Source organism: Anas platyrhynchos, chromosome 12, assembly GCF_047663525.1.
Source record: "Anas platyrhynchos isolate ZD024472 breed Pekin duck chromosome 12, IASCAAS_PekinDuck_T2T, whole genome shotgun sequence".
In the NCBI taxonomy this organism is placed as follows: Eukaryota; Metazoa; Chordata; class Aves; order Anseriformes; family Anatidae; genus Anas; species Anas platyrhynchos.
In genome coordinates this window covers 11,836,474-11,859,465 of record NC_092598.1, presented here as the reverse complement: position 1 = coordinate 11,859,465, position 22,992 = coordinate 11,836,474, and the positions used below count along the sequence as shown (strand labels likewise).

General features: G+C 46.1%; 2 protein-coding genes and 1 long non-coding RNA gene across 9 annotated transcripts; 2 read left to right on the top strand and 1 right to left on the bottom strand.

Annotated features, from left to right (window-relative positions):
* Window positions 1-825: 825 nt before the first annotated feature.
* Window positions 826-3,907, bottom strand: THAP11 (THAP domain containing 11). Its single transcript, XM_027466091.3, has one exon. The coding sequence runs from the start codon at window positions 3,709-3,711 to the stop codon at window positions 2,959-2,961; it is 753 nt and encodes a 250-aa protein (XP_027321892.1). The 5' UTR covers window positions 3,712-3,907; the 3' UTR covers window positions 826-2,958.
* On the top strand, window positions 3,352-21,863 carry CENPT (centromere protein T). Of its 7 annotated transcripts, none has more exons than XM_038185639.2 (14): window positions 3,352-3,495; window positions 4,368-4,497; window positions 4,600-4,730; window positions 6,197-6,330; window positions 7,695-7,725; window positions 8,944-9,083; window positions 9,546-9,974; window positions 13,104-13,298; window positions 15,837-15,980; window positions 16,461-16,673; window positions 17,841-17,937; window positions 19,342-19,518; window positions 20,342-20,446; window positions 21,462-21,863. In XM_038185639.2, exons 2-14 carry the CDS (start codon window positions 4,447-4,449, stop codon window positions 21,607-21,609), a joined length of 1,995 nt encoding a protein of 664 aa, XP_038041567.1. In that variant the 5' UTR covers window positions 3,352-3,495; window positions 4,368-4,446; the 3' UTR covers window positions 21,610-21,863. The 7 variants fall into 7 exon arrangements, with proteins under 7 accessions (XP_038041567.1, XP_038041568.1, XP_071899991.1 ...); XM_038185640.2 differs by lacking the exon at window positions 3,352-3,495 and adding an exon at window positions 3,556-3,697; XM_038185637.2 differs by lacking the exon at window positions 3,352-3,495 and adding an exon at window positions 4,005-4,290 and having other exon boundaries at window positions 4,637-4,730.
* LOC140003508 (uncharacterized) lies at window positions 9,981-12,735 on the top strand. Its single transcript, XR_011812303.1, has 2 exons — window positions 9,981-10,697; window positions 10,863-12,735. It is a non-coding gene; the product is annotated as an uncharacterized lncRNA (long non-coding RNA).
* Window positions 21,864-22,992: the final 1,129 nt, after the last annotated feature.

Genomic DNA, 22,992 nt, shown 5'->3' with positions numbered 1-22,992 from the left:
TTAAACACTAATACCTCTAAGTAATCTGCAATTAGGAACTTTGGGAAGTAGAATCACACATTTCTATTGCAGATGCTACACGCTAGCTCGTCCCTGCACGCTGCGGTGGGCTGGTTTTCAGGAGGCCATGCTCTTCCCTTCCTCAGCCACGTGTGGTGCGTGAGCCTCGTGTTGTCCCTCTGGTGGAAGCACTGCGTGGAAGTCAGCTCTGGCTGCTCGGATCGCTCCTGACTATTTAGAGGCTGTTTGTTGTCCGCGTAGCTGTTCGCTCATCACAACAGCTCTAGTCCTGAGTAGACTGGCACACGATTACACTGAACAGACCTCAAGCTCCTCTTCCTTACCCTACATGAATTGAACTCTGGGCTGCTGCAGCTGTGGAGTTCCTGAGGAATAAAAACCATTCCGAAAGAGAAGTCAAGCTGCAGCCACCAACCCTTCAGAAATCCAGTCAGCCTAGCTGCAGATGTCCTGTTTTCATTTCATTTTGTACGTCAGCCTCTGAGATGAATGTTTAGCAAATCAAAACTATTACGTTGATAAAACCTGACCCCCACTGAGAGGGCGGAAGCAGTGAGTCAGTATTTAAAAGGAAACTTGATGTCCGGAGATGAGGATGCTGGAGAATACTACTGCCAACAAAAGTGCAATGTTAATTTTTTAAATAGATTGTTATTCACAGGAAATTAGAGAGTTCCTTTGGTTAAACAGAAGGACATTTTGCTACTTTGGACACATTGCAACACACTGAACGATAGCTGTCCAATTGCAGGAACAACCCCTCTGAGAACCCTTCACAATTACAGAGCACGGAAGCAGGAAACATAACAAAACAAAATATACTTTATTAAAATTAAGCATGTTAGCACCTCAGTGTAACCTGGAGAAGTCAGACAGTCCAGCAGTTAACCAGTCCAGCAGGCCAAATGGCTGAACATCCTGAAGTGCATTCCAATGGTAAAAAAAAAAAGTACCATGACTGTTACATCGCGCACGTTCTCAAGAAGCTAGGACGCACAAGTGGTCTCGTTCGTAAGGAGAGACGTTGTGCTGCCTATTGTCTTCATGGGAGCATAGATCTGCTGGACCAATTCCATATGCTAAATCAGATGGTGGAGCAGGTATCTGCTTTCCCTACAAAAAAAAAGAAAAAAGCAAACAAACAAAAAAAAATCTTGCCGCTTACTTGACTTGCAGGAAAAGCAGTACACCACAGAGCTGAAGTTCGAGCTACATATCAGATTGGAGAAAATAAATTAAAATGAAATAACGGGAAATACTTAGTACGTGAATAGACCTGTAGTATCCTCACGGTCAACCATCCAACTCAGTACACACATTAATAACGAAATGACCCATGCATCACATAGCAGGCTCTGACAACCACTGCCTTTAGCTGAACTGGCTACATGATCGATAGAGAAACCTCCAGCTACCAAACGCCAATGTGCCCTTTTGTTCACTCATACAGAGAGCATCGAAACGGACAGTTGTAAAGCTATGTTAGCCAGTGTTACAAAGATTACAATATTTTTCAAACTAAAGATACTTTTTACATTTAGAAAATACTTATATAAAATTTAGTAAAATTGACATCCCGACCTACCGAGCGTAACACATTCTGAGTACAGGAGGAAGATCTCGCAGACCCAGAAGCCGTCTGGGCATTCCCTCAGAAGGAATTATGGGCACACTGTGGTGAACTGCCTTTTGTTTTCAACACACATCACTGCCCCCCAAGCACGCACTGAGACAGAGCCACGGAGGCGCGCCAGATGCCCTCCTCCTGGAGAGCACCGACGTGTCCGTTCCGCTGGCTAATCCATGAATCTGTGCTCAGGCCAAGGCAGTAGCCTTGCTACCCTCACTCCACCAGCTTTCTAGCCAACTTTGATTTGGTTTCCTGCCGCTGCAAGTGAGGGGACTAATGCTGGCTAGAAACAGAAACTACACAATCATTCCACGTCGATTTGTTACAATACTCTTACATCTCGGTTTAGAACACGCAAGCACGTTTCAGTAAGGTCTTGCCTAAGGTACAGATTATTAGTCATGCCAACTAGGTTAGGATTAGACAGCAAGGGTTTGCAACCACTGCAGATAAATTTGCTTCGCTTCTGCTTCATCCCAGTTCGCTGAACGAAAGCCAAGGATTTAAATGCCAACACGTTACAAAGCCTCTGGTTCACGAGAGGGAGCTCTGAAGCCAACGAGATAAACTACAGCCGTCAAATGCCACCAGGTTCTTTGTACCAGACCGCAATCCTTGCTAGTGTTGAGAGCATCGAGACATCTGTAACAAATACGTATGTACTGCAGAGAAAGCAAAAACTACATAGTACAAGAGCACTCTTTAACTCGTGGATTCTTTCACACTAGAAACGGCAGTCTTTTATGGCATCAGTAATTTACTGAAGAAACACATCACCCTGAGAGGGTTTCTAAAGCTTTCCTCGTGCCTCTGCTAAGCGAGGCCAAGCAAAACATTGTTGTTCATTCCTATGACGGGTATAGTGCCAACCATGCTTTCAGACAGGCCTTCTCCAGGGGGTAGTGTTCCTGTTACCTCACCGAGCACAGGAGCCAGTTCATTTGCTGAAAACCGATCCCCTCCGTCCACTTAGTGGTGACACGGGGTCCCTTCTACCCTAAACCACAACAAATGCTTTCTTTCCACTGCTGCCAAGCCCACGGGGGATGCTGGAGGGCCCGATGCAGGCAGTGTTAGCTCCGGGGGAGCACCGTGTTCACAACGGAGCTCAGCAGCTCCTCGGCAGCAGTCGGATCCGATGGCAAGGGCCGGGCTCCGTGAGGGCGGCTTCGGCGGCGGCAGGGCGGGGGGAACCGGGCAGGGGGAGCCCGGGGCAGCAGGGACACAGCCGGGCCCGTCTCCACTCTGTCCATCCGAGGCTCTGCCATGTCGGGGAGCCCCGGGCCGGGCCGGGGAGCCCCCTGCCCTCAGAGGCCGTGGCGTTTGCGGGCCCCGGCGCTGGCGGCGTGGAGCAGCCGGTCCTTCTCGCGGATCTCCTCACGGAGCTGAGCCTCGGCCAGGCGCAGGCGGCGGATGCTGCCCTTCATTTCCTTCATCTTCACCTCCAGCAGCGCGATGATGTCGCGCTGCTCGTTGAGCTTCCTCAGCAGCTCCTCCGACGTGGTGCCCGACGACAGCGAGTACGAGTGGTCCGGGGGGCCTCCTTCCAACGCACCTTCCTCCCCTACCCCTACCGCCACCGGCAGCCTCCCGGGCCCGGGCCCGGCTACCACCGCCGCGGCCCCCAGCTCCACCTGCACCGTCAGGTCGATGGGCTTCACGTCCTCGGCCGCGCCCCCTGCCGGGGCCTCGGCGGCGGGGCCGGGGCCCTGAGCGGCGGCGGCGGCGGCGGCCGCAGCAGCGGCGGCAGCAGCAGCGGCAGCGGGGCGGGGGCGGCGTGAGGCCCGCGCCGCCTTGCGCTCGTTGACGCCGCGCAGGGGGAAGATGGTGGGCACCCGCACCAGGTAGGACTTGCGGCCGCCCTGGAAGTGCTCGCTGCAGACGCGGTGGCCGGTGGTGGGCTGGAAGGTGCTGAAGCAGCCGCTGACGCCCGCCCGGGACACGTTCTTCAGCCAGAGGCGCCGCAGCTCCTCGTCCTTGGGGAAGGTGTAGAAGTGCAGCGCCTTGTCGCGGTGCGAGTTGTTGTAGCAGCCCGGCACGCAGCAGGTGAAGCCCGGCATGGCGAGAGAGGCCGGGCCCCGCGCCTCGCCTCGCCGCGCCTCCGGGGCTGAGGGGAGCTGAGAGAGGGGGGAACGGGCCCGGCCGGGGGGGCGGCCGCGGCAGGCCCCGGCGGCGGGGGAGAGCGGGCGCGGGCCGCCGCCCGAACTACAGCTCCCACAAGGCCAACCGCGGCCTCTCGCCGCCCGCCGCCCGCCGAGGCCGCACCGGAACTACGCGGCCCACAATGCACCGCGCACAACGGCCGGGCGGGCGGGTGGCCGAGCCCCGCCGCTGCTCGGCGCCGCCGCGCCGGAACTACGCGCCCCACAGTGCACTGCGCGCAGGGACTACAGCTCCCAGGGGGCTTTGCGGCGGGGCCCGCCTCTTCCCGCCCTCAGCCTCCCGTGAGGCGTCGCGCGCTCGCGAGAGGTGGCGGGGCGGGAGGCGGGAGCGGCCGTTACCGGTGACGGGGCAGTTACCGGTGACCGTTACCGGTCCCGTTACCGTTACTGAGGCCGTTACCGGCCGTTATGGACAGCCTCAAGGCGCGGCGCGAGTCCAGGCGCAGCGTGAGGCGCAGCCTCGGCGACCGGCCTCGGGTAAGGCGGTGACGGGGGAATGGGGGTGTGTGGGGGTCGTGGCACGGATCTGAGGTGTCCCCGCTGTGTGTCCTCAGAGCGGGCCCGGCTCCGGGAGGAACGTCCCCACCGCCGCCAGAAGGGCCCTGCTGAGGCAGCAGCCCGCCGCCTTCCCCGATGTGGATAATGACACGCCGCGGGGCCTGCTGCGGAGGGTCATCCGCAACCGTGAGTAGGGTTTGGGGGGGCTGGGGGGGAGCGAAGGGCGGTGTGGTGCTGGGCTGCTGGGTGGGATAAAGCACAACAGCTGCTTTTTGATGTTCTTGGTAGGTTGGGTTGTGGAAAAAATGCTTTGATTTGTTGGCAGAACCACAAGTCTCGCCTCTAGCACCTCCGGTAGCTGACCACAAAGAAACAGAAGATGCTCCATCAGAACCCGCATCCCGGAGGACTTCCAGCATGTAAGTACCTAGTCCCCCTTTTTAAATGCAGACTCTTAACAGCATTTTCCAGTGGAAGTGCTGGATACGGTAAGGTTCCCAATGGAAGTCTGTTTGTTTTAGTTATCTCTAACAGTAATCTGTAAAAAAAAAAAAATAAAAAAAATATAGAAGTTCTTACCGGTTTGCAAGGTTACAGGCTATGTGGTGATAATGCTGGGGAGTAACATGTGAGAACAAGTGGTTGCCATGTCTAGTATTCAGAAAACAGGTTGCTGTTGCTTTTTATAGTGTTAATTCTTCTGGACTGTTCTTGTACTGGGCTGCTACGGGTTACTTGATCTCCTGTAGGGTGGTTTGGAGGTGAAATTTGCCTGAGGTTCGGCTGCCGTTTTCATGTTTAGCTTCCTTTAATATGCTGAGCTAAGAAGCCTGACCATTCCACTTTGTTAAATAGGAAAAAGCCACTAGTGGTGGTAGATCTTAATGCGTTCTAGCCACTTTGTCCAAACTTTCTGCTTACTACAAAGTAGAATAGCCTGTTATAGACAATTTGATTTCCTTTGCTTTGCCTTTATAACTAAACTTTTTGTGTTGAAAATAATCAACTTTAAATAGGTCCTGTAAAAATATTAAGCAGACTTCTGTCTTTCTGCTCTTTTAATAGAGGAAGTCTGAGTTTTCTGTAAGTGTAGTAGCTTGTTTTTAAGTCAAAAAGAGAAGCAATATTATTTCAGCCCCTTCTAGATTTTTGAAGGTCTTTTCCAACCTAGAGGATTCTATGATTCTGTGATCATAACCTCATTGGTCTTGCTATATCAAAGACATGTTTGTCACAGCAAAGGATGCAGAATTCTGCTGCTTCTGAAACACGTGCTCTTGGCTGCAAGAGGATTGCTGCTCTGTAGCTCTGCAGGACACTGTGAGAGGCTGGCAGCAATTCACTGACAAACTTCTTTGCGGGGATTCTTGGAACTCCCCAGTAATGGGGGAAAACAAGGCAACTCTGAAAACTTCTGATCCCCATCCTGTGCCTGACTGGCATATTGTGCATCTCTTCCATGCACCAGTGTGTTTGTGATGCAGAATGTTTTGTGGTTATGGCTTTTTCAGTTACACCGTAAGGTTGTCAAATTTAATTGCTGCTGTGTGCTGTCACTGGAAGAGAACTGCGGAGTTTGTTGGGAGCCAATCTTCCCCTTTAGATTGAAGTTTCTCAGCCCTGTCATTCTGAATATACACTTCAGTTTTGATTTTTTTTTTATTATTTTTTTTTTACTTTGTGAAATTTGATTTGGTAGGAGGGAAGAGATGTTTCTGCCTTTGCTGAGGTCGTCTGACTAGTTCCTTATTTCTGCTGCAGCAAGGACAATTAATTTCCATTTGTTTTTTTTAGCAGCTTTACAGGGAATTTACCCTGTAATGCACTCTTTCTAGGGTACCTAAATGACTATGTCCATTGTTAAAGGCTTGGTTTGTTTTGGTAGGGTGGAACTGCAACTGCCAGACATTGTTCCTGAGGATACATCTATCAGTACGTTCCGTATGACTCGGAGTAGAAAGAAACTCAGCATTTCTGAATTTGAGAGAGCAGCAGACAAGCGACTTCCTCAGAACCAAGGTAAGGCCACAGTCTGAAATCATCTTGCTTTCTGCTGCGTTTGCTGTCAGTTCATTTTCATCTACTGCAGTTCAGCTCTTAGTAACTTCTCCATTTAGTGGTTGGATGTTTGGAAGCAAGACTGCAGCATCATCTGCAAAGGGGATAGTAGAGAAAATAACACAGTGCTTTCTTCTAAATCATTGGCTCTTCTCTAGTTGTATGTGACTTCTTGATCATTTTTCCACCTTGGTGCTCTTTGAGTTTTGAAGCATATCCAAAGGTAGAAGTCTCACCCCACAAAATTCCAGAAAATTGAAAATAGAAGATGCTACGTAGGTTTTGTTGATTTTTTTTTTTGTCAAATAAGTTACTCAGTCCGTGTCTGAGGAAAAAGTGACTTGGAATTTTATAAAAGTTAATATTTTGTATTGGAATAGGTTTTCCCTTGATATCAAGTTTGTAAATACGGTGAATATCACTTTCATTTTAGTTCCAGAGACAGAAAAGTAAAACACGTCACTTGAGTTTACATATTCCGTTGGCAGTTGCAACTGCAATAGAATTGAAGGGTGAGATTCGGCTCCAATTTCCACACCCCTAAGTCTGTGTGTCTGCATGTACACTGGGTAACTAAAGTGCTCTTAAACTTTAAATGAGATTTAGTCAGTGGAGAGCGATTGAGCCCAGCCCAGAGTAGACACCTACGTTTGATTAATTGTTTGTCTATAATGGGCACACAGACACCTATTTTTGGATGTTTTAATTGGAGCCAAAGCCCACGCTGACTCACCTGTGCTCAAAAAGTTGACTCACCTTTCTTTAGCCTGATGCATGCTCTGAAACATGTTTGTATTGCTAAGAAATGGGGCAATTCTGTAAAAAGCAGAGGCGATGTGCTCTGGTATTTACTGGTATGAGCAAGACCACTGCTGTCTAGGTCTGCTTTTGGGACTTTGTGGGTTGAACGTGTTTGAGCTGCAGTTTCACTGACAATCCAGAGTAGCTAGCTGTATTTCTAAAGTTTCCAGATTCTTTAATGATGGAAGATAAAGGGTTGCTGAAGAGTTGTGATTGAGGCCCTAGCATCTTGCTATTAATGTGTAAGATTAATTTTACTGAGTATGAGAGCATGTGCTGGGCTAAATTGCCTTTGTTTTATCACCCTTTTAGAAACTGCTTATTAGAATTTTAATGAGTAATTCAGGAATGCAAACAAGAAATTGTAAAGTGAACCTATTGTCTCATTCTGTTCTCAATTAAATGTAGCTTTTGAGAATTATGTCATAACTGTTCCTAGAAACAGGAAGATCTGTTGTGTTATTTCTGTAGAGCATTGTGTAGCAAGTAATTTCTCAAATAATACGTTACCAACTTTGTTTTAGCCCATTCAACGCTGGACAGCACTTTGGCTCGGTGAGTTGAAAACAAAATGTCTTAACTTCTGGCTGTCCTAATTACAGCTGTCTTAATTCGTCACCTCTGTAGCTGTGAACGACATGATAGATAACTGGATTTGTAATGAAGAGCTGTGTTAGTATCCCACGCTGGTATGAAACTTGAAAGAGGTACATGACGTGCCCTGTGATTTTCTGAAACTGTGGCTCTGTACTGCTTGCCCAGCTTGGCCTAGCCTGTATTGCTGCTGTTGCTCCTGCCTTCCTATGAACGTGTCACCTTTCCTCTTTTTACTGACTAGGATCACGCCTTTTTTTCCTTCTATTCCTGATGTTTCTAATAGTAAGTCAGTGCATAATATACCTTAGTATGGTGTCTCTACCTGTTAGTTGACTTGCTGCGTCAGTTGCATCGATGCGGTCTTTAGTCCAACTTCCCCAGACTTTAAAAGGCTTGTGGGCAAGTCAAGAATTTCTTCTCCTCTGTTGCACTTCTACTATGCTAAAGATCCCAGACATGGTTGGCAAATTTTCGTGCTTCTCCCTGCAACCTTTGCTTGTGGTCCCATGCAAGGTGTTTTATAAGGCCGCATGTTGTACTTGCTGTTTTTTAATCCTCTCTACCCTGAATCCTCTTTCTGATTGGGCTGCCTAGGAAGAGGGGCAAGAGATAGCAAAGCTGGACAATCTGTTTAAGGTACAAAATGTGTACATTCAGATGTGTTCTTTCCCATGCTTTTTATGCTGTTATCTTAGTTTCCATATCAAAAAGTTTACATTGTGTTCTTAGTGGTAGTTTGCTGTTAGGTAGTTTGCTGTGAGTACTGATACTCAGCAGCTTTTTAGACTTGCACTCAATTCTTTTACTTCCCTGCTCTTATCTAGAGGACATCTTTACTCTTAAATATGTGTTTGCCTTTTTAATATTTAATTGTTAAAGATTTCCAAGCCTTTTGTCAGATATATTGTTGCAGTCCACTCTGGGTAGGAGGTTGTAAAGCCAGTCTGTTTCCTGATTTCTGTAATACGTATTCTGATGTTAGGTGATATAAAGAGATTGGAATATCTGCTTAAAGAAGACTAATGTGTAATCTCCAGGGGTTTGAGGGGGAAATTCTTCCTAGCTAAGGGGTTTGTGAGATGTCTCACTGTTAGTGGCCTTATGTCTGTAATCTGAGGAGGGCAAAAGGGGAGCGTGCAGGTTTTGAAAACAATTTCTGCCTTCCCATTTTTACAGATCTCTTCGCATGTCACTTGGTTCCGTGCTTGCACCAGACACTGTTGAAAAGAGAGGCTTATTACGGAGGCCAAAGAATCGCAAAGCTATTGACATTGCAGCTTTTGAAGGCGGAGTGGAACAGAACATGCAGAGAAAAGGTTTCTTTTGTGCTGTTATTTCTGTTTTGGGAGGCAGGGCCTTATATATGGTGACTTCTAGAAGTGGTTACTGCAGTATGATCTGTATTTTAGGATTTAAAGATTGTTAACATATTTATGGAAATCCAATGTAATTTGGGAGGCAAGATTCAGAACGAGGCTCTGCACCCATAGCTTCTTCAATTCTCTGCACTTCTAATATGTGCTCTGCTCAGCTTGGTAATACCACCACACAAATTGTTTCCTGTGTGGGCTTGTGTTTGTGACTGTGGGTACTGGGAGATTGTTTGGTAGGGGACGTTATCATTGCTCTTCAGAGGCCCTATAGTTTCTGTTGGGGATGAATGAAAATCTGTTAAATAACTCAGGTTTTGAATTATGCAAGTCCTGGTACTAAATGTGTGTCCCTATGATCTCAAACAGTTTTTCACATTAAAACTTGTTTTAAAACTTTCTAAACAGCACAGAACTATCTTGTGGAATTGCAAACGGCATCCATGATTGAAGCAGCCATGGCAACAAGCGATGCAGAAATCATACTGAATAACACAGAGCTTTTTGTTCAGCCTCAGTCTGTTGAACAGAACCAAAAGAAACTTTCTGCTCTTGAACCACAGCTGTCAGAATCAAAAACCCCAGTGCAGAGAAGTGAGATTTCTAATGCAACTCAGGAGGGAGGAAAGCCTGTGGGCCGGGTATCCAGTGTGGGCACAGATGAGGGAAGGACCCGAAGATACTCTGAGGAAGAATTAATAAATGACGGTGAACACGTTGACAACATGGCTCATGTATCTCAGGAAACATCTGCGAACCAGGGAGAAGATGAGCAAGGCCATTCCCAGCAGAGTGAGCCAATGGACCAGCTTTCTGCTTCAGAAGAGGTGGCTGGCAGTGAGTACTATGCGTTATGACCTGAGGGTAGCAGGTATTATCTGAAATTGTGGAATCACAGCGTGGTTCAGGCTGGCGGGGACCACTGGAGGCCATCTGGTGCCAACCCTGCTCCAGCAGGGCCACCCAGAGCAGGTTGCCCAGTGACCACGTCCAGGTGGCTGTTGAACCTCTCCAGGGAGGAAGACTCCACAGCCTCTCTGGACAATGCGTGCCAGTGCTTGGTTCCCTTCACAGCACAGGAGTGTTTGCTGTTTAGAAGGAACCTTCTGTACTCCACTTTGTGCCCACTGCCTTTGCCCTGGCACTGGGCACCTGTCGCGTTAAAGGGGTGTAGCTGATTAACCGTCACGGGCCCGTTTGGATTCAGAGTACTGAACCAGTCGGACATTCACCAAAACTGGGGGTCCGTTCGGACATTCACCAAAAACGTAATAACCACCTGGGGGTCCGCTCAGACATTCACCAAAAACGTATTAACCACCTGGGGGTCCGCTCAGACATTCACCAACAATGCATTAACCGTCTGGGGGTCTGGTTAGATTCAGAACACTGAACTATCACGGATAACCACCCTCACCCTAGTCGCATTAATGAGAGCTATCACAATGCAATCAAGTATGGTTTATTACAGCAACAGATAATCAGGTTCTTTTGGATTGCCGGTGATAGTGACTATCTGCAAAAGCAAGCTAGTATGCATGAAATACACAGGTGTTACAGGTGTTCTAGGTGTGGGTTCTAGGTGTGGGTTCTAGGTGTGGGTTCTAGGTGTGGGTTCTAGGTGTGGGTTCTAGGTGTGGGTTCTAGGTGTGGGTTCTAGGTGTGGGTTCTAGGTGTGGGTTCTAGGTGTGGGTTCTAGGTGTGGGTTCTAGGTGTGGGTTCTAGGTGTGGGTTCTAGGTGTGGGTTCTAGGTGTGGGTTCTAGGTGTGGGTTCTAGGTGTGGGTTCTAGGTGTGGGTTCTAGGGGTTCTAGGTGTTCTAGGTGCGCAGCCTAGAAATAAACGCGTTAAAAGGATCAAAGACTCTATAGAGATTTATAAGCAAATATTCAGATCTCACCCAAAGGCGTCCCAATGGGGGGGGAAGAGAGGCTCAGCCTGTCGACTGATCCCAGGAGTCAGGAGGTCCTAAGGATGTTGTATGTCCTCGGGATGGTATCTCCCCTGACGATGGTATCTTCCCCAACATCCCCTCTCTCTTGGGCCAATTTATATTATTTTCTATCTTTTAGGTGGAGCTTGAGTGGCTCTAGTCAAGCATATCTTAGTTATGATTGGTGTAAAGTTTTCCCGTTTCCGTTTAAAGTAATAGGCTCCGAGAAATTCAGAGCGCATGCTCAGTGAGGGGTGGTCGCACCTTGGAGGCGGGTAGCTTTTGGGATGGAGGTGTGTTTTGGTATTATAATGATATTATAATGAGCAAAAAGTACACTAGGGTACAGCATTTGTCAAAACATGACAGGTCTTTGGCTTAGGGTGGCAAAAAGTGCAGCTTTGTGCACAAGAACAATCGAGGCCCCACCTGATTACAGAGCCTAGCCGTGGTGTCTCCACTCCACTCCACGCTCCGTGGTGTTCCTTAGAGCTAGCACACCAAGTTTCCCCAGCGCGACAGCATCTAAGGTTGGGAGCCTAGGGAACGCTCAGGTAATGCAGTTATGCCCTACCCTGAAAGCCTCTTCAATGCTGTACCTTTTCCTTAAAAGTGTGAATGTTAGTTTTATTTTCCTAGTTACTTCAGGCATTTACACCACAGCACCACTGAAAATAGCCTGGCTCTGTCCTCCCTGCTCCTCCCTTCAGGTATTTACAGACATTGATGAGATTTCCCCAAGCCTCCTCTTCTCCAGGCTGAGCAGTCCCAGCTCTCTCAGCCCCTTCTCATAGGAGAGGTGCACCGTTCCCTTAACAGTCTTACTTGCCCTTTGCTGAGCTGTCTTCTGACTGTGTAAATGGGAGCGCATTTTCCTCATTTTGCACAGGGCAGACCCCGAGGTGTGGCTGAAACCATGACATTTTCTGCTCTGTTACCCTGGCACAGGTAGCCAGGGCAGGGTCTGCTGTAAAGGATAGCTTTGTAGTGTTCTTCATGGAAATCTTAAGTTTCGATTGAAGTGCAGACAGCTAATGTTTCTCTTTCTTTTTTTAAGATGCTTTGTCAAAAGGGCCACTGAAGGGATGAAAGACATGAACTCCTGATAGCTCTTGAACAGAAGGCCTTTATTGCCATCTTTCTCTACTTCATACACTTTCCCTGTAACCCCACGTGCTGTCCACGCGCCCAAAGTGGTCATACAATTGGTTCGAGACCCTCAGACACAAGCCTGGAGCCAGCCAGCAATTGGCCACTGCCCAAAGCTCATCTTTAACACTGTAGTCAAGTTAATTTATCTCGACCATGCTCAAGTTTTTGTTTCTGCTGCTTATTTCCTCATTATCTCTAATTCAGGCACATGTGGAACAGCGCAAAGCCACCTGTGAATTCCTTTCCCACAGGCCACATAAACAGCATTTAAAGAATGGTTGGTCTGTTTGGTATTGCTTGAGCCAGGAGTGCAGGTCTTGCCATGGGAAGCGTAGGAATTCATTAATTAATGCCTGGTGTCCTGGTGCACCGTACTTTGCTTCTGGAGGGTTGCCTGTGACAAGCTTGGTGGGAAAACTTGTTTTGAAAGAACAAGGGAAGAAATGAACAGAAAAAGGGTAACTGCCCTGAGGAGTCCAGTGGTAGGAACTTTTAGGACAAATGGATAGATAACACAAAGAAAAGTGTGGAGAATGTGGGACGGAACTGGATTAAAGGAGAAGAAAAGGAGGGAGAATGAGAGCATGGCTCAAAGATGCTGGAGTTCATAAGCCATTAATGTCAAAAGTTAATGAGTGCATATTTCTCTTGTTTTACCAAAGGTAGCTAATGTCATCTTGCTCCTCAGTATGATCTGAAAATGTATCTGCAAGGGCTTTTCCAGCTGATTCCTAAGACACAGTGCAAACTCTTGAAACTGTTTTGAGGAAAGTAAGAGCAGTTCTTTGTGTGTATTCCTCTCTCTGCATGGTTGTTTTCTTATTTACCAGAAATGAAAGTGTAAGAAAATACCAGGGGCAGCATTAATGCTCTCAATTTCTAGCTATTAATAGGTGGAGCTCCTCTTTGCCATCCAGAAGTTCCAGTAGATCCCCAGTCATTATAAAGCCTAGGAGATCTTTCAGCATGTCTTTGAGAGAAGTTGTGTCCCGTATAATTGAAGAACTAGATGTAAGCGATAAAGAAGAGATGGCTAATGCAGTGAATGAAGTAGAACAGGAAGAGATTTCCAGAGAGGGTAAGATGTTGCAAAGTAATGGAATACTTCAGTCTGATTAGAGAAAAGTGGTTTTCAGTGACTTGGAGAGTGAAATAGGACTTTATTATGCAGTGGATCCTAGAGATAATTTAATTCAAATCATATCAGAGAGACTGTGAGTGTTTCCAGATAAGCTTCCTAAAAGCAGGCTGTGTCTCACTCATCTGCTTCTTTGTCAGTATTTGTTTTGTTCACAGCGACTGCAAATGGAGTAGATTTGTGCTCTTGTATAGTTCCATGGCACTGCTCATCTTCCTGTAGGGAGGGAGGAAGGGTAATTGACTCTTTCTTGGCAAGCGATATGCCCAGCTAATTACTTTTTGCTTGTCCACATATTAATGTTTTCTATATTTATTTAAGCCATGTTGGCCTTTACTTTCCTCCAGTACCTACCAGCACGTTTTTGTCTTCAAGGGCTTCAAGGCTGCTCTGCTGTAAGGAACAGTGATTGTCACAAAGATGTGGGGCCTCATACTGACCTTTTTGTTCCTGGAAGAGAGCAAATCATAAACTCATAGAATGGTTTGGGTTGGAAGGAACCTTAAAGACAATCTAACTCCCAACCCCCTGCCATGGGCTGGGATGCGACCCACTAGATCAGGTTGGCCAAGGCCCCATCTAGCCTGGCCTCGAGCACTTCCAGGGAAGAGGCATCCACAAAATCATGAAAGTTGCTTGGTTTCACAAGCACGTTCTGTTTTCTTTGAAATCCTTCTGCCATAGAAAGTCAGTAAAAACTTGGCAGCCATGCAGAGATTCATTAAGGCAGCAGTTACTCTGCATTTCTAAAATAATGGTTGCATAAAATTGGCAGTCTATAGTCTTGATTCTTTTGTCCTTTTTATAGTTTTACTTGGGTGCATCTCTGAAGCGTGAAGTTTCAACAGGATGTGACTCTTGAGATTGATGAAAGTCACCTCAGAATTGTTAAAGTTCTGCAAATGGCAGCTTAAAAGAGTTTGGTCAGAAAAGCAAATAACAAAAATGATGAAAGGAAGAGATGACAAATAGTAGGCATTGCTGTGTCGCTATGGAAACAACTGTCATGCTCTCCCTTTGAACACCATATGCAGTTCTAACCTCTACATTTCAAAACAGATTTAACAGAACTAGAGAAGGAGCAGAGAAAAACAGTTGCCATTAACAATAACGATAATTGTGTGGAGCAGTTTCTATATATTGAATGCCAAAATAAAAGGACTTCTCCGCCTGGAAAAAAGACGATCGCTCTGGGAGTGAAATAGAAGAAGTTTAAAAGGAAAACCCTTGAGCAAGTGTGGAGGAGATGATTCAACAGACAAATTGAAACAAATACCTCCACGATCAGTCAGTGCAGAAACTAGAGAAGAGCAAAGAGCACTGACAGCTGGCAGGTTACTGAAGGAGATATTGCTACCAGGCACAGCCGATGAAGTTGGTAAAAAACTAGACTTGAATATATCAATAGCAACTGGTACTCCCTGTTACAGCGCTGTATCCCTGCAGTAGTCTGGTCACGTAGGAGTATCACTGATGCCTGTGTGCCTCAGACAGTCTTAATGCTGAGTTTCTGCATTTTCCCCACAAAGCTAGTCAACTTTAGGCAAGATTTTCCCCTACGCTGCTGTAGGGAGACCAATATTCTGGTGAATAAGATTGCTATTGCTGAGTTTTGCTCCACCTTTGGCCAAGTTTCCTTGCCCTTTTCACCAGAGCTTGGGGCTTCCAAGGTCTTGGCACTTGTACTTTTGAGCATGAAACCTCCCAGTCACTAGACAGGATGGTAAAAATCCACTTTTATGGCTTCTGGCTCTACCCTTGAGGTTAGCTGAGCTTTCCAAATCCTTCAGTGAGTTCCTGGTAAGATTTTTCTAAGTAATGACTTGTGTGTATTTCTGCTGGAATTGAGCTACGGGGTAATAGGTGTGGATGATAGTTTAAGTATGTAGGGTAAAGGAGTACTTCAGTAGCTGAGGTTTTTAAGGACATGCATGTCACATGTCCTTTTATTTCTCTTCATCCTGCCTTCTAGAGGATTGTCAAGGATGGTCAAAACACTGCTAAGTGCTCTCTTCTTTGGAGTGCGATGTATCTCTTCCAACATTGTTCATTCAGAAAAAGTGGGCATGTGGTTAGCCATCTATACCCAGGAGCTGAAAATGGGAAGGAGAATGTGGGCGCAAACACGAGGTATTGTTAGATTTAGAGGAAAAAAAGTTCTTTCACATAATCACCAGAAGTGAGAGTACACAGATAGAATAGATCTGGAGGAGCTCTGGTTATGGTGAAGTAAATTTGCTTCCTTCATCGGAATCTAGTGTGTACCCTGAATAGGTGGCAAGCTCAGGAAAAGTTGTGCTTTGTAAGTTTTTGGAAGGGAACTGCATCTGCAATAAGGTATATTATTTATACCTTATGGCTCTCGATGAGTTTACTTATCAAGTAAATTTTAGTGATTGTTACAATCAACCACCAGCGTTCAGTTGTTTGTTTTTTTTTTTTTGTGGGTGAGACTGATGATGGTATTTCCTATTTTAGCTACGGAACATCATACAAATGCTGGATATTCTGAACATTTAGAGAAGAAACTGACAGAAAAAGCAGAATCACAGATAATTATGACTCCAGAAGAACAGGGAGTAGCAGAAGGCAGTGTTAAACACCAAGACACTCACAAAGCTGGTGAGAAAAATCAAATTACATCTAAAGCTGCGTTATTGGCATCAGTGTTAGGACAAAGACTTGTTAACTCTGCAATCTACAGTCTGGGCTAAATGCTGGAAAAATATCCAACTAATTGTGACGTTTCAGCTGAAAGACTGTGTTACTGCTCAAGTGGAAGCCAAAATATTATTGGGAATATTATTTAGAAATACATAGTTGCAGAAAGCTTCTTTAATTTACTCGTGGGAATTTGAGTCAAGGAAAAATTGCTAAAACTTGGAGCCCCTTTGAATTTGTTGGCAAATAAAGATCTCCCAAGAGTCTACATGTATATTGACTATATAGATGTCTATATTGACATTCTAATCTTTGACGATAGAATATAATAGGTGGCAACTTGTCAGGAATGGGAAGATGGGTTTCATTTTTATGAGTGCCCTGAAATTTTGGATGTAATACTTGTTACAGTGATGCATTTTTCCTGTTTTAAAAATCCAGAACCAGAGATAGCCAGAAGTGCTAGAGCTGGAAGCTTGAGCAGGCATTCTCATGCTTTTTCCTCCCTTGAAAAATCTGGGACAAAGCCGTTAGAAGAAGCTGTTGAGCAAGCAGATGAACTACTAGAAGACGGAGCTGTCATGGGAGAACTGGATGGTCCCGAAGAAGAATCTACTGAGGATGAAGCTGAAATGGAAGGTCAGGAGAGTGAAGGTAGGAAAACTTCTGCAGCAGTAGCAGAAGGCAACTAAGATTTTTGTTTTCCTCTGATATTTGCTAACAAGTTGAAGGAATAATAACATGATCAACTGTTTAGTCCATCGGATAGTCCAGGGGAAGCTGTTGGCTGGTATTTGAGGGCCAGAGGGAAGTGTAGGTTGTTACTGGCTTGGTGCTCTGTTGGTAATCATGTACTTCTGAGATAATGGTAGTGGAAACATACACAGTGTACAAGAATGAGTGCAAAATGGTCTTAGGATAAAGTGCAAGATATCTCTTCCTTCCTGACTCCTATCTTCATGCTGCACTAAAAACTTTTTTTAGCATAGAACTTGTTTTCAGAGCTGTTTATGATACTGTGGATTGGAAAGGTGATTTAGAAATCCGTTCTGTTTGTGTAGTTACATAGTTCCTTTCCAGATAACCAGAAGAGCAGACTGATTTTTCCACAAGGCTGAGAGGAATTACGTTTTGTAAAAGTTCCGTATCAGCCTGCTTCATTGCCCCAGGAGTGCTTGTGCTATTCAGAAGGACATGTAGTTCAACTAAGGCCACATCTGAGAATGCTCAGAACGTGTCGGTGGCTTGGGATTGGTCTTAGTCTTACAAAATATAATATACCCTGAAATGAAAAACTTAACTAAGGGCATCCTAAAAGAATCCCGTTGCCAGGATTTGAGGCATTGTGGGGAAATACAGCTTTAATAAGAACATGACAATTGATCCGGTACACTAGTGCACAAGGAAAGCTGTGAGTGTTCTTAGTGTGTCTACAGCAGTGTGAATGCGTGTATCTGTAACCCATCTGCATGGGGAGATGAAACGATCATGCTGAAGAGAACCTTGTGGCGCTGATGGGATGGAACAGTAAGAGTAGCATCTTCCAGGTCTCATTGGAGGAGAGAAAGAAATACGGTGGGGGGAGGAATTATTCATTCTCATCATAAAATTTACTTCAGAAGCCTCAGCATAACTAGTCTTTTCCCCTGCATCTTGCTCCGTGTCCCTCCAGCACATGGAAATATTTCTTCAGAAGAAGCACCGGAGCAGATGTGGAAAGCTGGCTAGACTTCTGTCTGCTGCTGCAGTGGTGCTTGCTGCAGGAACACTGAAAATAGATGTCACTTCCTCAAGTAACTGGTACTTCTTTTTTCTCCTTAGAGGGTTCCATGAAGACACCCACGTTTGTCCGTGCCCCAGCCAACCGTCCACTTCCCTTGCTGTCAACTCCACGTTCTGCAAAGCCTGCTGCTCCTGCGTAAGTATAAGCAACCTTCAGCAGTGGCCCAGTAAAAGCATATCTGGGGGTGCAAGTAGCAGGAGAGAGCCCAAAGATCTGCATTCCCAGCAACTGTCCTGCATGGAGAACCCAGCTTTGTTGGTCGTTTTATCCCTCATCAGCTGTAGCAGGGACTAAGCAGTCCTGAATTCTTTAGTTCATCCATGGCTTTAGTGATTGGATAAAGAATTCTATCAGGTAAATGTGAGCACTCTCCCAGAGCAAATCTCAAAGCTTTGCAATGAATGGATAATTTAATGCTTCTTTGAGCTGAATACCAAAACCTTTTCCTAGCAGTTCTTTGGCTGCTAGGCTACCATGGAGCACTAGACAATAGGAGGTGCAGGCTAGCCCCCTCAGTAGGGGATGCAGAAGACCTTGCAGGTGAGGGAGAATTATAGATTACATTACAATGATCACATTAAATGGCACATTTGTATTGACTTTTGAAACCCAAAGCTGTATGTACGTGCCTTGTGATAAGTATAAAATGAAGTTTGCTTTGAGGCAGAAAGCGAACCTGTTGCCTTCGTTACTCTAAAATAGTTAGAACTTTGCCAGCCTTTTAACTAGAAATTTGGTGAAGACATCTGGAGAACCGGTAACAGTAGATCCTAGGGAACAGAAGAAACTTTCTAGCCCATGTCGCAGTCAATTTATTGAAGCAATAAGCAATAAAATTAGATTATTTTGTCCTGTGCTGTTGTGAACAGAGATGAATGATGCTTGTAGAATATGCTGAATTACTGCTTTAATCAAAAATACTATTTTATTTATATATATTTTTAGACTGGAAAACAGTAGAAATTTCATTTGGGTCAGAAAACAGTTGCATAAAGGGGAAAAAAAAATACAGAAAAGTCTAAACAAAATGTTTCTATTAGTGTAAAAGTTGTGCACTTCCCATTTTGTGGAAGGAAACTGTATCAAAGGAAGAGCTTCTGTTGAGTCTTGTCAACCACCAAGAATTATTGAGTATGCCCTGCAGACCAGAATCTCCCTTCTGCATCCACAGGCCACCTCTGTATCTGCATCAAACTTTGTGTTGTCTTGGAGAGTGAAAAATACAGGGAGTTGTAGCACTGTTGCATTTATGTATTGGAGAGAACTGTAGCTTGCTGGCTATTTATGGTAGCACGCTAATCTTGGGAAAACTTGAACCTGAATTGCTTCTCCCAAGGCTGTAATGGCTTGTGAACAGTTTGCAAAGGCTGTGCTCTGTGGGTGGGAGGGTTTTGAGGGTTTGGGAGGGAGAAAGAATTAAGAGCTTGTGGTAGTTCTTTTAACCCCTCCAAATTCAGCGTAAGGTTTGCCCAAGCTCAGCTTGGTGTTCTCTGCCTGTGCCCAGTGCTGTGTTTGTTCATCTGACGTGTGAATTTTCAGTTTCCATCAAAGGTCTCCCCTGCAGCCACAGCGGGCTAAACCTGTTCCAAAGACCTCACGAAAGTCACAAAAGAAGAAGCGTGAGCCTGCACTTGCAAGCAGTTACATAAAGCAGATATTTAGGCACTATGCCAAAATGCCGGTGGCCAGAGATGCCTACCAAATTATTGAAAAATGGTAAGCAGCAGCAAACTCTTCTTCCTGCTACTGTTCTTGGTCCTCTTTTCCTTCCTTTTCTCTCCTTAAATAACAAACTCATCCAGAGACCTGATGATAAGTTGACAGCTCTCCCTAAACCCTTTGCTATTCAGCTGGTGGGAAATCTCCAGGGGGTGTGATTAAAACGAGGACAGAAGTGTGCTAGGTGCTTTTGGCTGCTGTGTGGGTATCGGTGAACAGTGCTGCCTTCTAGGAGCTTCTAGCGTGTGTCCCAAAGGGGTACAAACTGCACAATTCACAATCTTCTCTACCTAACAGCATGCTGATACCATTAGCGGTCTCAGTGAGCCGGATGGCTCAGGATAATGGTCGCTGTGTCAGGCTGGGCAAGGTGAAGCTGTTCCAGTTGGGCTGTGTTACATTTGCATCCAGGGTTTCCCAGCTTTTTGAATCCACGGACTGTGTTACCTTCCTGAGTAAAACCTGGGGATTGTTCCAACACATCACCACAAGAACCTAACAGCATCATCTTCAACATTGATTTGCCAGTTGTTTACTCCTTTTCTTGCATGTGGGAATTCTGGGCAAGGTTCTGGCTGTCAAATACGCAGCTGTTTCACAGCTTCCTTGCCATCTTCAGTTACCAGTGGTCTAGAAAGCCCAGGCTGAGAAGCCAAACTTCATTCCCTGGGCTGGAGTGGTTCTTCTCCCCCAGTTTTCCCCTGGCAGGCTGTGACCTGTGCAGTGAGTTGCTGCAGTTTAACTTGCCCTGCAGAAGTGAGTGGCTGGTGTTTGTACCCCCCACAGCCTGGTTTTATTTCTGTCCTCCATTCACTTTCAGTTGTGAGAAATACTTCAAGCAGATAAGCGATGATCTGGAAGCTTATGCCCATCATGCAGGGAGGAAGACGGTGGAGATGGCTGACCTGGAACTCCTTATGAGAAGGTAAAGGAGGGATGTCATTAACCTGTCCTGGTTCTGTGGTGACAGAAGTAAGCCCAGTAAGGTCATCATTGCCTGGCTGTGCATTAGCAGTATTTCTGCAGTAAGCCTGGTGTCCTGTGGTTTGCTCTGCGTGATGCAGCTTGGCTTTTTGTGCCAGAAAGGGCATTTATGGACTTGGGATTTTATACTCCAAGCTGAAGGGGGTGGAGGTGGCAGGAGAAAATAGGGGTTGGAAGTGCAGGAGTCTGAGAAACAGGTAGCAAGAGGAAGGGGATGTGTGCTAGGGTCAACAGTTAAGGCTGGGAAGTGTGTGGTATAGGTAGAAATAGCAGGAGAGTAACAACAGTTAAGCGAGAGGCTGTGCTGTGCTGCACTTTTTGCATCCCTGAGGGATTGCTTTGCTAAAGCACTTGCAACTGAAATCATGAGCATTTGCACATGCCCTGCTGTTTGACTTGCTCTTTCGAACAAAATCCCACTTGTTTTGTTTCTGCAGAATCTAATAGTTCGGCTTCAAACCAATAGCTCCTTGTCAGAGCAGGAAAAGGGCGCTCTGGCCTGGCTTCTGACACTGGTGTTTCCCTTTATTGCCACTTCAGGACCCTGGAGGGGTGGAGTGGCCAGCAGCCTGCATGGGTTGTTCTTAGAACTTCTTAGTAAAATTTATCACTTGCCAGGTGGATTGTGAACTTAAAAAGTAATGAACTGCTCTAGATCCATGTGCGGACTTGCACTGTGGAAAACACTGCTGTGGGAAGCTGTTCTGTAGTGACTCTTCTGGTCCACTTCCTATGTAAACAAGTCTGGTATCAGCACCGTAATGCAGGTCCTAACACATCACCTGAGATGGCTGTGTGCAAGTAGAAGTGTATAGCTCTTCTGTCACAAGCAGCCATAGCCTGTGCGTTTCAGATATTAAATGTGAAAATGTCAATGCAAGAGAACTTTAAAAACTTTATTCTGATGTTGAGTGGTAGCACTAACAATTCTTTTTTTTTTTTTTTTTTGAACAAAGACAAAGGCTGGTGACAGACAAGATGCCATTGCATGTGCTGATAGAGCGTTACCTCCCTATGGAGTACAGGAAGCTACTGATTCCAGTTGCTGTGAGTGGAAATAAAGTGATCCCCAGCAAATCAATGTGGTCCTCTGGGAAGTGGTGAGCCCTGTGGGTGGGAACACAACCTACTGGAAGAACATAACTTTGAGCAGTCACATGGAACAACCTAATGTGATGGTTTTCCACAAGAAATTCCTGGGGCAAGAAACAGTTGACTTTGTCTTGAACTTACAGACATTGTGCCGTGGCTGTCATGCCAGCCCACTGGATCTCGCTAATTATTATTACGAGTAATTTGACTATCCTTTAGTTTTGTATCTTATGTTTGAGCATTGAATAAATAAAATGTGGTATGTATTCTGCGTGATAGAAATGTTCCTTATTCCAGTGAGACGAAAGCTTACCTCCTGGCTGCTGTGTTTTCATTGTGCTCCTAATAGACCCTTGCTTCTATTGGTGCTCTTCATACCAACTAATTGTTTGTTCAGACGAGATGCTATGAACTGCCTTATGAAAAGATGATGATCCTTTTTACAGCTGTGTGTGTGTATGTATATATTTACAACAGGGGCTTTCAAACTTAGGATCTTATCCCACTTAGTAAGTCTAGCTTGTGTCAAGAATAGCTCATAGTTCTTCTAGTTCTTCTGTGAAAACAGCTGTTTACTGATGGAAATTCAAACGGGAAAACATACTATATACATATATATAAAATCTCATGGGCATTAGCAAGCAATAATTTAAGACCATTTGAGAGGTAACGTTTTCTGGTTCACGCATGGTAGATGAAGAACTGGGAGAGAGCGCAGGGGAGTTGGAGTGATCTTTAAGGTCCCTTCCGACCCAGAGGATTCTGTGATAAACCCGATATATACAACTAAGTCAAGGTTTTGGTAGTGGAGGTGCTGCAGGGGTGGCCTCTGTGTAGAAGCCAGGAGGTGCCCTGTGTTAGAGCCAGTTCCAGCCAGCTCCAAAACACTCATTGCTGGCCAAAACTGAGCCCATCAGCAATGCTGGTGGCATCTCTTTCTTAACATATTTAAGAAAGGATAAAAATGCTGTACAACCTCTGTGAGAAGGAGGATTGAGAAGAGAGAAGCAGCCCTGCAGCCCCCCAGGTCAGTGCAGGAGGTGCACTGGAGGGGAACGTAGCAGCAGTTCCCCTGCGGCCTGTGGTGAGGCCCCTGCTGCAGGCTGTCCCCCTGCAGCCTGTGGGGAATGATGGTGGAGCAGATCTCCACGCTGCAGCACCTGGAAGAGCCCATGGTGGACGTGGCCTGAAAGAGGCTGCAGTGTGGAGAGCCCCTGCTGGAGCAGGCTCCTGGCAGTAACTGCAGCTTGTAAGAGGAGCTGAAGCAGGAGCAGGCTTTCTAGCAGGAACTGCGGTCTGTGGGGGGGTCACGCTGGAGCAGTAAGAACTTGGAGTGCAGCTGGTGGAAAGGACGTGTGTTGGAGCAGTTCGTGAAGGTCTGTATCCTGTGGGAGG